Raw genomic sequence first — 12,253 nt, forward strand, 5'->3', positions numbered from 1 at the left:
ACGCTATTATCTATGTTTACATAATAATGTAATATTAATATTACAACCACTTGGAAGCGAAGCGGATGGTGGGGGAGTTTCTACAGTTTCGAGTTAACTTCGGAATGTGAAAAGTCAACAGAATTAATGTATAAATATTGAACTAGTACATGTCACAGTTTATCGAGATTCTCTATACATACATATATTGCACTCGCATCGTCCTAATTTCGCTTCTGGATGCCATCGTCATTGCGTAAACTGTACGTTAATTGTGTCTTCATCACCGTAAGACTGCTGCCAATGATCTTCTTGTGGTAAATCTGACGCGTGACAAAGCCAAATTCGTCATAGAATTCGCGTTCATTCTCCTGCCACTCGGAAATGGTGCACTCTAGCGAGCCATAACCACCTGTGGCGCATTTCTTCGCTACAAGACTGATCATGGGCTCCATGATCTTTTGATAGGGATAGTCCGGAGCAATTGCAAAGCGACAAATCCAAGCCGCATTGTACACAGCATGGTGATTTTTTACACTTATCGCGGCCACAATTCGACAACGGAATTTCCTTTTGTACTCCTCATCGTATGGGCAATTCTCCACGAAGATCTCATAGCTGGCCTCCTTGGGGGAACAGCGAAAAATGAATGGCTCGTAGCACTCTGCCACCAAGGACTGGGAGGGTTTCACCTAAACGGGAAGAGATTGAGTAACGTTAGCTATTTATGTTTTAAGTTTTTACAGGAACTCGATGCCACAAACCTTCATGAGCTCCATAGCCTTGGCGTAGAAGGAGAAGTACGTGCTGGTGAAGAGAAATAAGATGCATCCGGGTACCGAGAGGGTACAGAAGAGCAGTGGCACGCCCAGAAATATGAAGAATATCGCCCATGTGATGACTATGAACTGAAGTGTAATCTGATGCCAGAAATAACCAACATTTGGAATGTTAAATACTGATGGGACACGTATCTATGTATACATATACATATGTATGCATAACATATGTATTTATGTACCTCACGGAACATCAGGGCGAAGAAGGATTTGTTGGAGAACGACATAATGTAGTCCCGCACCAGATCCTGGCACTTGAATTCATCATCTTCCCGGTAATTGCGTATCACGATAAAAGGCTGCATTCTCTTATTATAAAACGAAACAAAATAGATAAACAAAACAAAACGAAATTGATGTTTCTTTAAGCTAGTGCTGGAATAGGCGCGTGGGCACAATATCGATATCATCGATGTTTGGGTGTAGCGCACGACTGGTTTTAACCAGTGCCCAACACTAGTTTGCAAAAACCGAAATAAATAACATTTGTTTTCGCAAGTCGCTGCCTGCGGTATCTTTCTTAAATCCTGAGAAAAATGGAACACGGCGCCGAACCACAGCTTGCGTCCCAGCAGGATGAGCAGCGGCAGTTTATTTGCGGCGTGATCGAAGGCTTCTACGGCCGCCCCTGGACTACGGAGCAGCGCAAGGGTCTATTTCGCAAACTCAAGTCGATGGGAATGGATTCGTACATGTACGCACCTAAAGACGACTACAAACACCGAGCTTACTGGCGAGAGCTGTACACGGTCGAGGAAGCGGATCATCTATCGAGTAAGCAGGTGCTTCACAGTGTTCTCTTTCTTTTTTGTTCATAATTTCTCTGCCTTTAGGTCTGATTGCGGCCGCAAAGGAAGCCGGCATTGCCTTCTACTACGCTTTGTCGCCCGGACTGGACATGACCTATAGCAGTCCGAAGGAGATAGCGACGCTAAAACGGAAGTTGGATCAGGTCTCGCAATTCGGATGCGAGGCGTATGCCTTGCTTTTCGACGACATTGAGTCGGAACTGTCCAAGGTCGACAAGGAGGTGTTCCAGACATTTGCCAATGCCCATGTCTCGGTTACCAATGAGATTTTCACTCACTTGGGCAGTCCCAAGTTCCTGTTCTGCCCAACGCAGTATTGTGCCACCCGTGCTGTGCCGACAGTCCAAGAATCGGAGTACTTAAACACCCTGGGGTCAAAGCTCAACAATGACATCGATATTCTCTGGACGGGTGATAAAGTAATCTCAAAGACAATATCTATTGAATCCATACAGGAGATAACGGAGGTCCTACGCCGTCCTCCGTGCATCTGGGACAATTTGCATGCCAACGACTACGACCAGAAGCGTGTGTTCCTGGGCCCGTACACAGGCCGATCCCCCGAGCTGATCCCCCACCTGCGTGGAGTGATGACCAATCCCAACTGTGAGTTCTACGCCAACTTTATTGCTATCCACTCGCTGGCCTCTTGGTCGCGCTGCAGCATGGATTCCAAGATGAACAGCTCGCTGAGCTCCGATATCAAGCTGGAGACTGAAAATGAGGATGAAATGCCCACGGAGTTTATATCTAAAAACGTATATCATCCACGAGTGGCTCTCAAGTAAGTCTGAACATTGTTTTGCTGGGTTTTGTCCTACTAAAAACTATTTTAGGAATGCCATTTCGGATTGGCTGCCGGAATTCTTTGTGGAGAAGGAGGCCTGGGGACCCATAACCAAGCCACAGCCGCAAGTTCAAATGGTTATGCCCATTATACCGATCATACCATCGATCAATACCTGTATGAGCCTGACGACCACCACAACCACATCGACAAACACCCGGACTGTGCCCGAAGTGAACACCACCCAGCTGCAGGCATTGGCCGATGTTTGCAGCACCGTGAGCTCCTCGATGACCCCGATATCCAATCCGGTGATGAACTCCCTGGTATCGCCCACTAAAGTGGTCACCAATGATGACATTATTAATCCCATACCGACCACAGCGGCTTGCAACATTGAGCTGCCCAAAAAGATACCAATCTCCATTGTTCCAGTGCCCATCATGGAGGCCAAGAGCGCTGAGGCTGAGTCTGTCGGTCTGAATTTGGGCAATCAAATCTTCGAGTCAATCGCATCCAGAGGTAATCCGGCAGAAGAATTGGAGATCGAATCAAAGGATCAAGAACTGGACGCATCTCTGGAGGAGGAGAAGCAGGAGCCTGCGGCCAGCCTCACCGTGGACACAATGCTGGATGACACAAGTCTGAGTCCGCTTAGCGGCGGCGGCAACGAGCCCATGGAATGCAGCAGCAGCATAGCCTCCCAGGTCTCACCAAAGGAGGAGGAGATCACCAAGCTGGTCACCGATGATGTGCTCATGGAGTCTGTGAACGATGTTCACGTGAGTAATATCAAATTTAATCTTGGAACCAATTAAAGTCACTCTTCTTTTATTCGCAGAGCATGCATGTGGAAAGTACAACCTCTTCCCCGCTATCGAACACAGAAATGCGTGAACAGGATCATGAGTATGTGTCTGTTATAACCATAAAATAAGTGTCATTCATCCTCTTCCTTGTGTTGTTTTCCAGAACGACTATGGAGGCATCAAAGATAACTACGGACGATCTGGGATTGCTGTGTGATCTGTTCTATTTACCCTTTGAACATGGCAGCCGGGCCCTCAAGCTGCTGGAAGAGTTCAACTGGCTAAAGACCAATGCGAATGTAATCCTGAAGGATCGCTCCTCGGCAGGCGGCAGGGGGGAGGCCAGCAAGAGCACCAAACCCGAGGTAAGCGAGTGGATGCAACGGTGCGAGAACTTTGACGTGCTCTGTGGCAGCGTCGGGGAGCTGCTGATCAAAATAGCCAACTGCCAGAACAAAGAAATCTGCCATGAGCTTTACTCGTATGTGTGGGACATTTCTGGTGCTCTATCGCTCCTGAACTGCTACATTAAATGGCTGGCCTTGGGTCAGTTCCCGCAGAACATGTCCTCCTATACGGAGGGTAGCTATACGTGTAAGTGTGCAGTGAGCATTGCTCAGGCTCCCAATGGAAAACTGACAAATCTTTTCCCCGCAGGGTTCAGCAAGGGCTGGAAAGAGGCCTTTATGTCGGGCGACCAAGAACCGTGGGTCTTTCGCGGCGGTTTGATTGCCGACCTGCAGCGTCTGATGCCTGTGGATTCTGGCAATGATCTGTTTGTCTACAAGCTGCCCGAGCAGCCAACGGCCAACTATTATCTCCTGAGACCGTACCGTAATGCAGACGAGTTGGACGTGATCAACATCTGTACGCGCACATATCTGCAGTGGCACAGCGGACTGGATGGCGCCGACAACATCCACATCAACTATCCCCTGCCCTCGAGCGTGGTCAATATTGTGGCCGACGCTATCGTTGGCCCATACATAACGCTCAATCCGCAGCTGTGTATAGTGGCGTACGATGAAAACGGTGCTCTTGTGGGCTATGCCTGCGCAGCCTTGGACGTCACCGTATTTCGGCGTAACTTGCAAATGTGCTGGATGGCGGAGCTGCGTGAAAAGTATCCCAAAACTATGCACGAGCTGGACGGCGATGACGAGTCAAGCGTTCAGCTGAACCAGCTACTTGCTCATTTTTTCGATCAGTTTCACAACAAGTATGATGAGCTGCAGGACTGTCCCGCCGAAGTGAGCGCTACCTTTCCGGCCGTTCTGACTGCTGCCACTTTAAAGGAAGCCGAGGATCGTGATAGCGGCATCACCAAGCGTATACTAACCGTCCTGCTGGCCGCCCTGCGTGCAAACGGATGCTTCGGTGTGCATGTCTGTGTGCCAGATCACGATCCCGGACAGTTGAATTTCTACACCAAGATCGGGTTCGTCGAGGTCTTTCGCGAGGAGAGAAGCAAGTGCATCTATTTGGGACGACGTTTCTAGCATCAACAGTTTCGCGGGTTTCGCCGTTTTTCTCTGTGGTAAAGTGTCAATTTCCTCGCCCAGTGTTCCTTAATATTCTGTATTCCGGCTAGCCACGCTACAGCTCGTCCCCCGTCCTGCTCCCTTTTTGTATTTTCGTACAATTTTGTATTACTGGCCAACTAAATGGTTCAGTGGGATTCGCTGCGCCCGTGCGTAGCCCTCTGACAGTCGGTCTCCTCGTCTCTCAAGCATTTATTTTAAGGATAGTTTTTCTTAGCAAGAAGAACAATAAAACTACACTATTTAATAATAAATGCAGCTTTATTGCTCAACTGTTGCCGCTCACTTGTCGGGTCTGCTTGTTCAGGTCATAGAACCACACCGTGTTCACCCCATCTTCAATGATGCGCTCCGGCTCCAGGTTGGGCAGCTTAAAGCGGCACGCTATGATCTTGGTGTTGTGCGGGCACTCGGCGATTAGTTTGTGCTCCAAGTCCTTCATCATTTGCTCCACACCGAATATGACAACAAAGTTGTAATCTTTGATGTTGAACTTCCACAGGTCACGACGGTAGAAGCTGGCCTGCCTGGTCACGCCGTGACGAAGCGCCGACAAGCGGGAGTAGTAGACAAGCCAGGGATTCAGCTCCACGCCATCGGTTTTCAGTCCTTTTGTATGCTGGGCCGCCGCTGAAATGGATTACATAAGATAACATAAATGGGGCCGGTCGATCTGTTGTGCAAAAAAGGATCAACTTACCAAGCACGATGCGACCGTCGCCCGAACCAATGTCCAACAGCTTGCCGGTGGCATTTTTTGGCAGAAAGCTAAGGACGTTCTGGATTTGTTCTGTGGTCGCCGGTACATAAGGTAGGCATATCTTGCGGAAAGCAGGAGCTACAAACGAGGCGCACACAATGGACAGTCCGATCCCCACGCCACCTGTGGCTGCGATTAGAATTTTTCCACCAGTTGACATGCCCTTTCTAGGGGCTTTTTGAATGGATTTTTGGCCACCATCGTTTAGAATTTCCATTCCGAATTGAGATTTCAAAAAAATCGAGCACCTAATGTTGCCAAATCAGCTATTTTAAAGCTAGTTCTGGCAATTATTATTAGCCGGACATCTGGCTATTTATAATAAATATATAGCTTTATTTTGTTTGTCCCAAAATTCAGTAATTGACAAAATATACAAAATTATATGAATTAAAATAATTATCTTGTTACATTTTTTAGATTCAAATTTAGCTATTTTATTTAACAAAACAACGTAAAGAACATCGTATACGTGGTTCAGAGTTGCAAATAATGTCGCTGTAAACATCGACTGGTTTGGCCTAGTCGATATATCGCGACGCTGTACAACACATGTGGCAACACTTTTTTCATCACTTTATGTGTGCGTGTGCGTGCGCTGCCTATTACAATTTTCGAAGGATTTTAAGTGTGTTTTGTTGTCGTTAAACATAATTAAAAGTGGGAAATTCAATTAAATAGTGTCGCGCAAGAGTACGGGACTTCGTTTAACGCTAAAACTTGTATGTGCTCCGCGCGGGGATTGGCGTAAACGTAAAAAATGGCGAACGTAAGGGACAGCGACACATCACTGTGGCTGCATAATAAACTGGGAACATCAAACGATTCGTGGATAAACGGCTCAATATGCTCGCAATTAAACAAAGAAGTTTTGCGCAACATCAAGGAATGCTTTCCCGATTTGCAGACGCAGGTTAAACTGAAGTTGCTGCTCAGCTTCCTGCATATTCCGCGCCGTCTGGTGGAAGAGGTAAATGGCTGACGTTGGTGTAAAAAAAAATGAATGAGAAAAAGTGCATGAAAACGAACGTGGGTGCGCCGAAGTGTATATACCCTTTCAGTTCGCTGCAGTGGGTCTAGTTATGTAAAAATGATACTAAAGTACAGTTTCTAAGGTGAACTGCTTAGAAAAAAGTGTAGATCTAGTTGGCTTTTAATCCAGCTCAATAATCTATCTAGTTTAGTTTGTGGCATGTGCGTACTATCCTCCCACCTGCAAGGGTATGAAGAACGAGTACACCAGAACACACACACACACACACGCGCACTTTGGTGAAATACAATTAATGCTGTAAATACCCGTAAATTGTGATATGTACTTGTAAATCTGATCAGATAGGGCATGGGTTGGCTCCTCGTTTATCTGCAGCAATCATTTAATGTTTTTCGGGCTCATAGTGGGGAAATAAATATTAACAAAATGTTTCCCGCCACTTCTACTTTTGTGTACACATTGTTCTCTCTACCAATCTCCCTCTCTCGCTATTTCTCTCTCTCTCCCTCTCTCGGTATGTGTTTGTGTACGTGAGTGGGTGGGTTCGTGAGTGTTGTGCGCCCAATTGTTACCTGTTTTTAATGTTTTTTTGTTTGCATTTACAGTGGAAGGCCGAGCTCGAGGAGGTGATTGAGGTGGCCGGTCTCGACTCGGAGCTGTGGGTCTCCATGCTGGCCGAGACGATGAAGACGTTTCCGGCCACGAGCTCGCTGAACACAGAAATCTCCGACTACGAGGACACGCGTCCCATCTTCACAGACATGGTCAATGATTTGCGAAAATTGGTGAACAAGCATTCCGACCTGGGAATGCTGCCCCTGGAGTGTCAGTACCTAAATAAGAATGCGTTGATCTCAGTGGTAGGTGGCAAATGACATTTTATCTTTATTTTTGGCGTTAAATTATCATTTTGTTGTATAGGTTGGACAGCAGCCGGCCCCCGTGAAGCATTTCACACTGAAGCGCAAGCCGAAGAGCGCCCAACTGCGGACAGAGCTGCTCCACAAGTCGGCGGATGCGCAATCGTCGCTGAAGAAGGGCTCGGCCCCTACGATTCCGCTGCGATCGCGTGGCATGCCCCGCAAGATGACAGACACCACGCCCCTCAAGGGCATACCCTCCCGCATGCCCACCACAGGTTTTCGTTCGGCCACCGTGCCAGCCAACGCAGCACAGCGACCCAATCTTAGTCGGACACCCGCCGGCCGAAAGGATGGCGGCATCAAGCTAATCGAGTTCACAGAGCAGCCGCTGGGCTATGCGGCGGCCAAGAAGCGCAAGCGTGAGCAGCAGCTGGAGGAGCAGCAAAAGAACAAGGAGAAAAAGGAGCAAGCTGCCGCGGCGGCTGCATCCGCTGCAGCGGCAACCGCAGCGGCCAGCGCTGGCGATAGTCCGCCCACAGATGCGGCTACGGCCAGCGGTGGTGAGACGCCTGTCACGCCTACATCGGCCAACAACAGCTTCGAAATCAAGATGGAGCCGCAGGGGCTTAACCAAAGCTCTGACAGCCTGGAGGAGCCGCAGGACGATGACTTCAAGGTGCCCGAACTGGCCGGCAAAACTGCGATGGCGATGGAGTGCGATCCGGAGACGCCCGAGTATGCAACAGCCACACTGGACTTTGCACAGGCTCCGGCCACTGTGGTGGCCGAACCGCAGGCGGCCAAAACGCCAGCAGTCGAGGCTACTAAGCAGAAAACGCCGCGCAAGAAGCTGAACAACAACAACAATAACAACAACAACAGCTTTAACCATACACCAAAACGGATTAAGCAGGAGATCGAGATCAAGAGCGAGGAGATCATTGTGCCCGCCACCATAAAGCTGGAAAAGATCGAGTTGTCGCCATCGCAGAAGCAACAGCAGCAGCAACGTGTCATTATACAGCAGCAAGAGCCAGCAGCAGCAGCGCAGCGCACGCCCCATTTGCTCATCCGCACGTCCCCGCAGAAGCGACAGAACAACACGGCGGCAACTGCAACTGCAGCAACAACAACCGTGGGCAACACCACAATCAAAATGGAAAAACTGGACATAAAGCCCATGCTGCGGCCCACAGCATCGCCATCAACTAGCACAGGGACCACCACAACCACCATACTCACCCCGCAGCAGCTGAGACAAGCGGCCAATCCGTTGGCCAATTTGCCCAATAATATATCCGTAAAGATAACATCTACAAAGGCTAAAGCGGCCGCTGCGGCTGCGACTGGAACGACGGCCACGGCAGCAAGCGGGAGCCAGGGCCAGGGCCAAGCGCAGCAGATACAGATCCAGCAGTCGCCGCAGCAACATCAGCCCATTCTGATCAACAGCTCGACACCCGTCATCCTGGCCTCGTCGCCCAGTGCTCAGCGAGCGGTAAGTTTACCCAAAAGTTGTCTTCCTTGTGCCTTGTTGCTAATTTTCCCCTCTTTTGCCCGCAGAAGTCATTGGCTACGGCAAGCAGCAGCGGCACCACCACCACAACAATACCGTCACAAGCCATAAAAACGATGCCGCTGAGCCAACTGAAGACGGCCACAAACAGTGGACCGGTAATAATATCGCAGACGATCATCCAGCCAGCAAAGAGGGCTCAGCAGCAGGCTGGAACATCGAGCGCAGCAGCGGCAGCCTCCCAGCAACAGCAGCAGCAGCTGCAGCAGCAACAGCAGCAGATTCAACAGCAGCACTTGGTCACATCTCAACAGCCACAACAACAGCAGCAACAGACACAGTATATACTGGCCACACCCCAGCAGCATCAGCAGCAGCAGCAGCAACAGCAGACGCAGCAGCAGCAGCAGCAGCCGATGCTGCCGACGCTGACATCATTTACACACGGGCGTCCATTGCCGCAAACGACAACGCTTTACCAGACCACGGCCGGCGGCAATGGTCAGACACCCACCAAGATATTGCTGAAGACCACGGGAACGTCGGGTGTGGTGATGACGCCAGTGCGCCAGCAGCAGCTGCAGCAGCAGACAACAACTGTGGTCTCATCGAACCCTCCGCCACTGGTGGCAACCTCCGCAGCAGTGGGCGCCGGGCAGTCGACGACACTGAACATCCAGAACGTTCAGCTGCCGAACAGACCGGTCACCATTCAGCCCGCGTCACAGGCCGCCCAACAGCAGCACCTGCAGGCCCAGCTGCAGCAGCAGCAGCCCCACCCGCAGCACACAATCGTGGCCAATACGACGGCCACGCAGCAGCCAAAATTGTCGCAGGTCCTGATGCAGCCAACCAGCAACGTGGGACCTGGAGGCGTCTCAGCGCTAAATGTGTCGCCGTCGACGGGCAAAAACAAAACGATCATACTCACCCAAAAGGGTGTCATACTACGGAACATTGGCGGGGACATGTACCAGCAGATTCCCATCAGCAATGTGGGCGGCCTGCAGGGACTCGGTACCACGCTTATGACAACCACGGCGGCAGGTCCGCCCAGCCTGGTCAAGACCACACCGTCGACGGGCGTGCACATGCAGCAGCAGCATTCGAGTCAGCCCGGAAAGCAGATGCTACCCACACTGATTCCAACCAGTTCGCTTGGCGGCCAGCACGTTATTGTGCAGCAGCAGCAGCCAAGTAATGTCATTGGAAATGTAAGTGCAAGTCCAGCGGCGAAGCTGCTGTTCGAAATACATTTTTATTTGCCGTATTTAACGTTTTAAAATCCATTTGAATATCAGTCCCCGCAGCAGACCATCATACGCCCGGTGATGACGAACGTTGGTGGAGGCTTGACCACGCTGCCGCAGGGCCTGACGCTGATACAGCGGCCGGGCCAGCAGCCGCAGCTGGTGCAGGTGCAGGCGGCGCCGAACAGTACGCAGCGAACGATTATTACCCAATCGGCCGCTGCGGCAGTAACGGCACCGCAACAGCAGCCGCGCCAGCAGCAGCAGCAAATTCTGCTTCAACACAAACCAGCTCCGACTCTGCAGCAGCGACTGGTCACCTCCACGAACAGTGCCGGCCAACAGGGCACCCCGAATGCGGTCCTACCGCGCACTGTGCAGGTCCAAGTGCAAGCACAGCAGCAACAGCCGCAGCAGCAACAAGCAGCACAACAGCAGCAGACGCAACAGGCACCACAACGGCGGGGACTATCGCTTTCTGTAAGAATTGCCAGAGACTTTTAGGTTTTACTTCAATTACTTCAATGACTATCGCTTAATCCCTTTCAGAATGAGCATGTACATAAAGCACACGAAATGTTCCGCAAGGCAAATCGTGTCTCGCGGCCCGACAAGGCCCTCATTCTGGGCTTTATGGCGGGTCTACGCGAGAATCCGCGACCCAATAATGAAAACGTGTTGGTCATTAAATTGGGCGAATCAGAGGTAAGGCTTACTTTTCAATCGTTTCGGAATAAACCCAATCATTTTCTATCAACTTTTAACAAAATTTGAATTTTTGTTTCACTTGATGCAGGAAAAAGTGCGGCAGGACGACGGCAACACGACGCTGTGTCTTGTGGAATCGCATATACGGCTTGACTACAACACCGGCGAGTGGAAGACATTCCAGAATTATAGGATGCAGGATCAGACGGCCGCCTCATAGTCCACAAGGGTTATACGCATAGTGCGCAGCACTAAGTAGAACAGGCAGCCGAACCAGCTGAAGCTAAAGCTGAAATATGCGTATATGGATTTTGGTTTGTCATCCGTTCGGCACCGACACCGTCTCCGTCGTTGTCACCAAGAGCGGCGTCGCTGCCCCTTCAATTAGGTTACTAATCATCCGCTCCCTTCCCATTTTACCTAGCACGATATCCCTAACTAGCCCCAGCACAGAGCTCACAATCCCATCACCCAAGAAACGCTGGAGATAATGAAAACTATAAAGTAATAATTAAGGTAAATTAGCTGTACAGTTTTTTAGTATATAGTAAAGACTAGCGCTTAAAACATGTAGTAAACATGACCCCTCCCCCCCTTTATACACAAATACCCAAGTTCTTATTAGGCAAACCCGCATCCCAAACCCTGAAAATATCCGACATGCATGCATTCACTGTACTCTGGCTGAACGCTTCGCTGGAGAGCAGTTGAAGTCGCCGGCCAGGCCAATAGTGAACTTTCGGACCGAACATACGCCCATTCGCATTCACATTTACACTCACATTTACACACAAAAAACAAAAACAAAACGTAAACTTTAATTCTGCATATATTTAGACGTGTATCTAGCATTATGTAATTATTATTGTCAAAGAAAATGTATAATTAACCTAGCAAGAACATAAAATTTAGAGCCCCACAAGAGCTCCGATATTCATTAAAAAAATCCAATGAAAAAATACACATAGCTATAGAAGATATATTGTATACTAGCAAGTATATACTATATACCTATATACATATATGCATGTATGTATGAGCCACAACAAGATTAACCACAGAACAATTTACTGATATCTTGAAATGCGTAATAAGAAAAAATAAAACCTAGCAGATGTATTTATGGCTTTAATGTTAACATCTACTGTATTTTTATTACCAATCTCTTGGGAAGACATCTATGGAAGGAAACCCCAGGACTAGACTCGAGGCGCGAAACGAGAAAAACACCATACATTGAGTGTGCATGATAGGTGTTTTTTTTCTGTCCTCCTCAATTTCAGCCCGCTGGTTTAGGTCTACGATCAAACAACTATGACTGTATTTTTTATCCACCTATAAACTTAATTTATTACTTACAATTTATACGTACCTTAGAGAGCCCTGCACGAGTGCCCA

At 49.2% G+C, this 12,253-nt stretch overlaps 4 protein-coding genes across 5 annotated transcripts; 2 read left to right on the forward strand and 2 right to left on the reverse strand.

Annotated features, from left to right (window-relative positions):
- Nucleotides 1-4: 4 nt before the first annotated feature.
- On the reverse strand, nt 5-1,217 carry LOC108154248. Of its 2 annotated transcripts, XM_017284485.2 has the most exons (4): nt 1,001-1,217; nt 744-899; nt 183-671; nt 5-97 (listed from the first exon to the last, which is right to left on the reverse strand). In XM_017284485.2, exons 1-3 carry the CDS (start codon nt 1,121-1,123, stop codon nt 204-206), a joined length of 747 nt encoding a protein of 248 aa, XP_017139974.1. In that variant the 5' UTR covers nt 1,124-1,217; the 3' UTR covers nt 5-97; nt 183-203. The 2 variants fall into 2 exon arrangements, with proteins under 2 accessions (XP_017139974.1, XP_017139972.1); XM_017284483.2 differs by having other exon boundaries at nt 88-671.
- A 46-nt stretch (nt 1,218-1,263) lies between these two features.
- LOC108154237 (protein O-GlcNAcase) lies at nt 1,264-5,018 on the forward strand. The gene is made up of 6 exons (XM_017284464.2): nt 1,264-1,592; nt 1,652-2,411; nt 2,464-3,196; nt 3,256-3,323; nt 3,387-3,817; nt 3,881-5,018. Exons 1-6 carry the CDS (start codon nt 1,355-1,357, stop codon nt 4,720-4,722), a joined length of 3,072 nt encoding a protein of 1,023 aa, XP_017139953.1. The 5' UTR covers nt 1,264-1,354; the 3' UTR covers nt 4,723-5,018.
- On the reverse strand, nt 4,942-5,847 carry LOC108154252 (ATP synthase subunit C lysine N-methyltransferase). The gene is made up of 2 exons (XM_017284486.2): nt 5,465-5,847; nt 4,942-5,394 (listed from the first exon to the last, which is right to left on the reverse strand). Exons 1-2 carry the CDS (start codon nt 5,739-5,741, stop codon nt 5,033-5,035), a joined length of 639 nt encoding a protein of 212 aa, XP_017139975.1. The 5' UTR covers nt 5,742-5,847; the 3' UTR covers nt 4,942-5,032.
- Nucleotides 5,848-6,073: 226 nt separating this feature from the next.
- Nucleotides 6,074-11,993, forward strand: LOC108156355 (negative elongation factor A). Its single transcript, XM_017287756.2, has 7 exons — nt 6,074-6,494; nt 7,124-7,378; nt 7,440-8,879; nt 8,945-10,111; nt 10,199-10,627; nt 10,697-10,852; nt 10,944-11,993. Exons 1-7 carry the CDS (start codon nt 6,285-6,287, stop codon nt 11,073-11,075), a joined length of 3,789 nt encoding a protein of 1,262 aa, XP_017143245.1. The 5' UTR covers nt 6,074-6,284; the 3' UTR covers nt 11,076-11,993.
- The last annotated feature ends 260 nt before the right edge of the window (nt 11,994-12,253 follow it).

The sequence above is a fragment of the Drosophila miranda genome, chromosome 2 (genome assembly GCF_003369915.1).
Source record: "Drosophila miranda strain MSH22 chromosome 2, D.miranda_PacBio2.1, whole genome shotgun sequence".
Taxonomy (NCBI): domain Eukaryota; kingdom Metazoa; phylum Arthropoda; class Insecta; order Diptera; family Drosophilidae; genus Drosophila; species Drosophila miranda.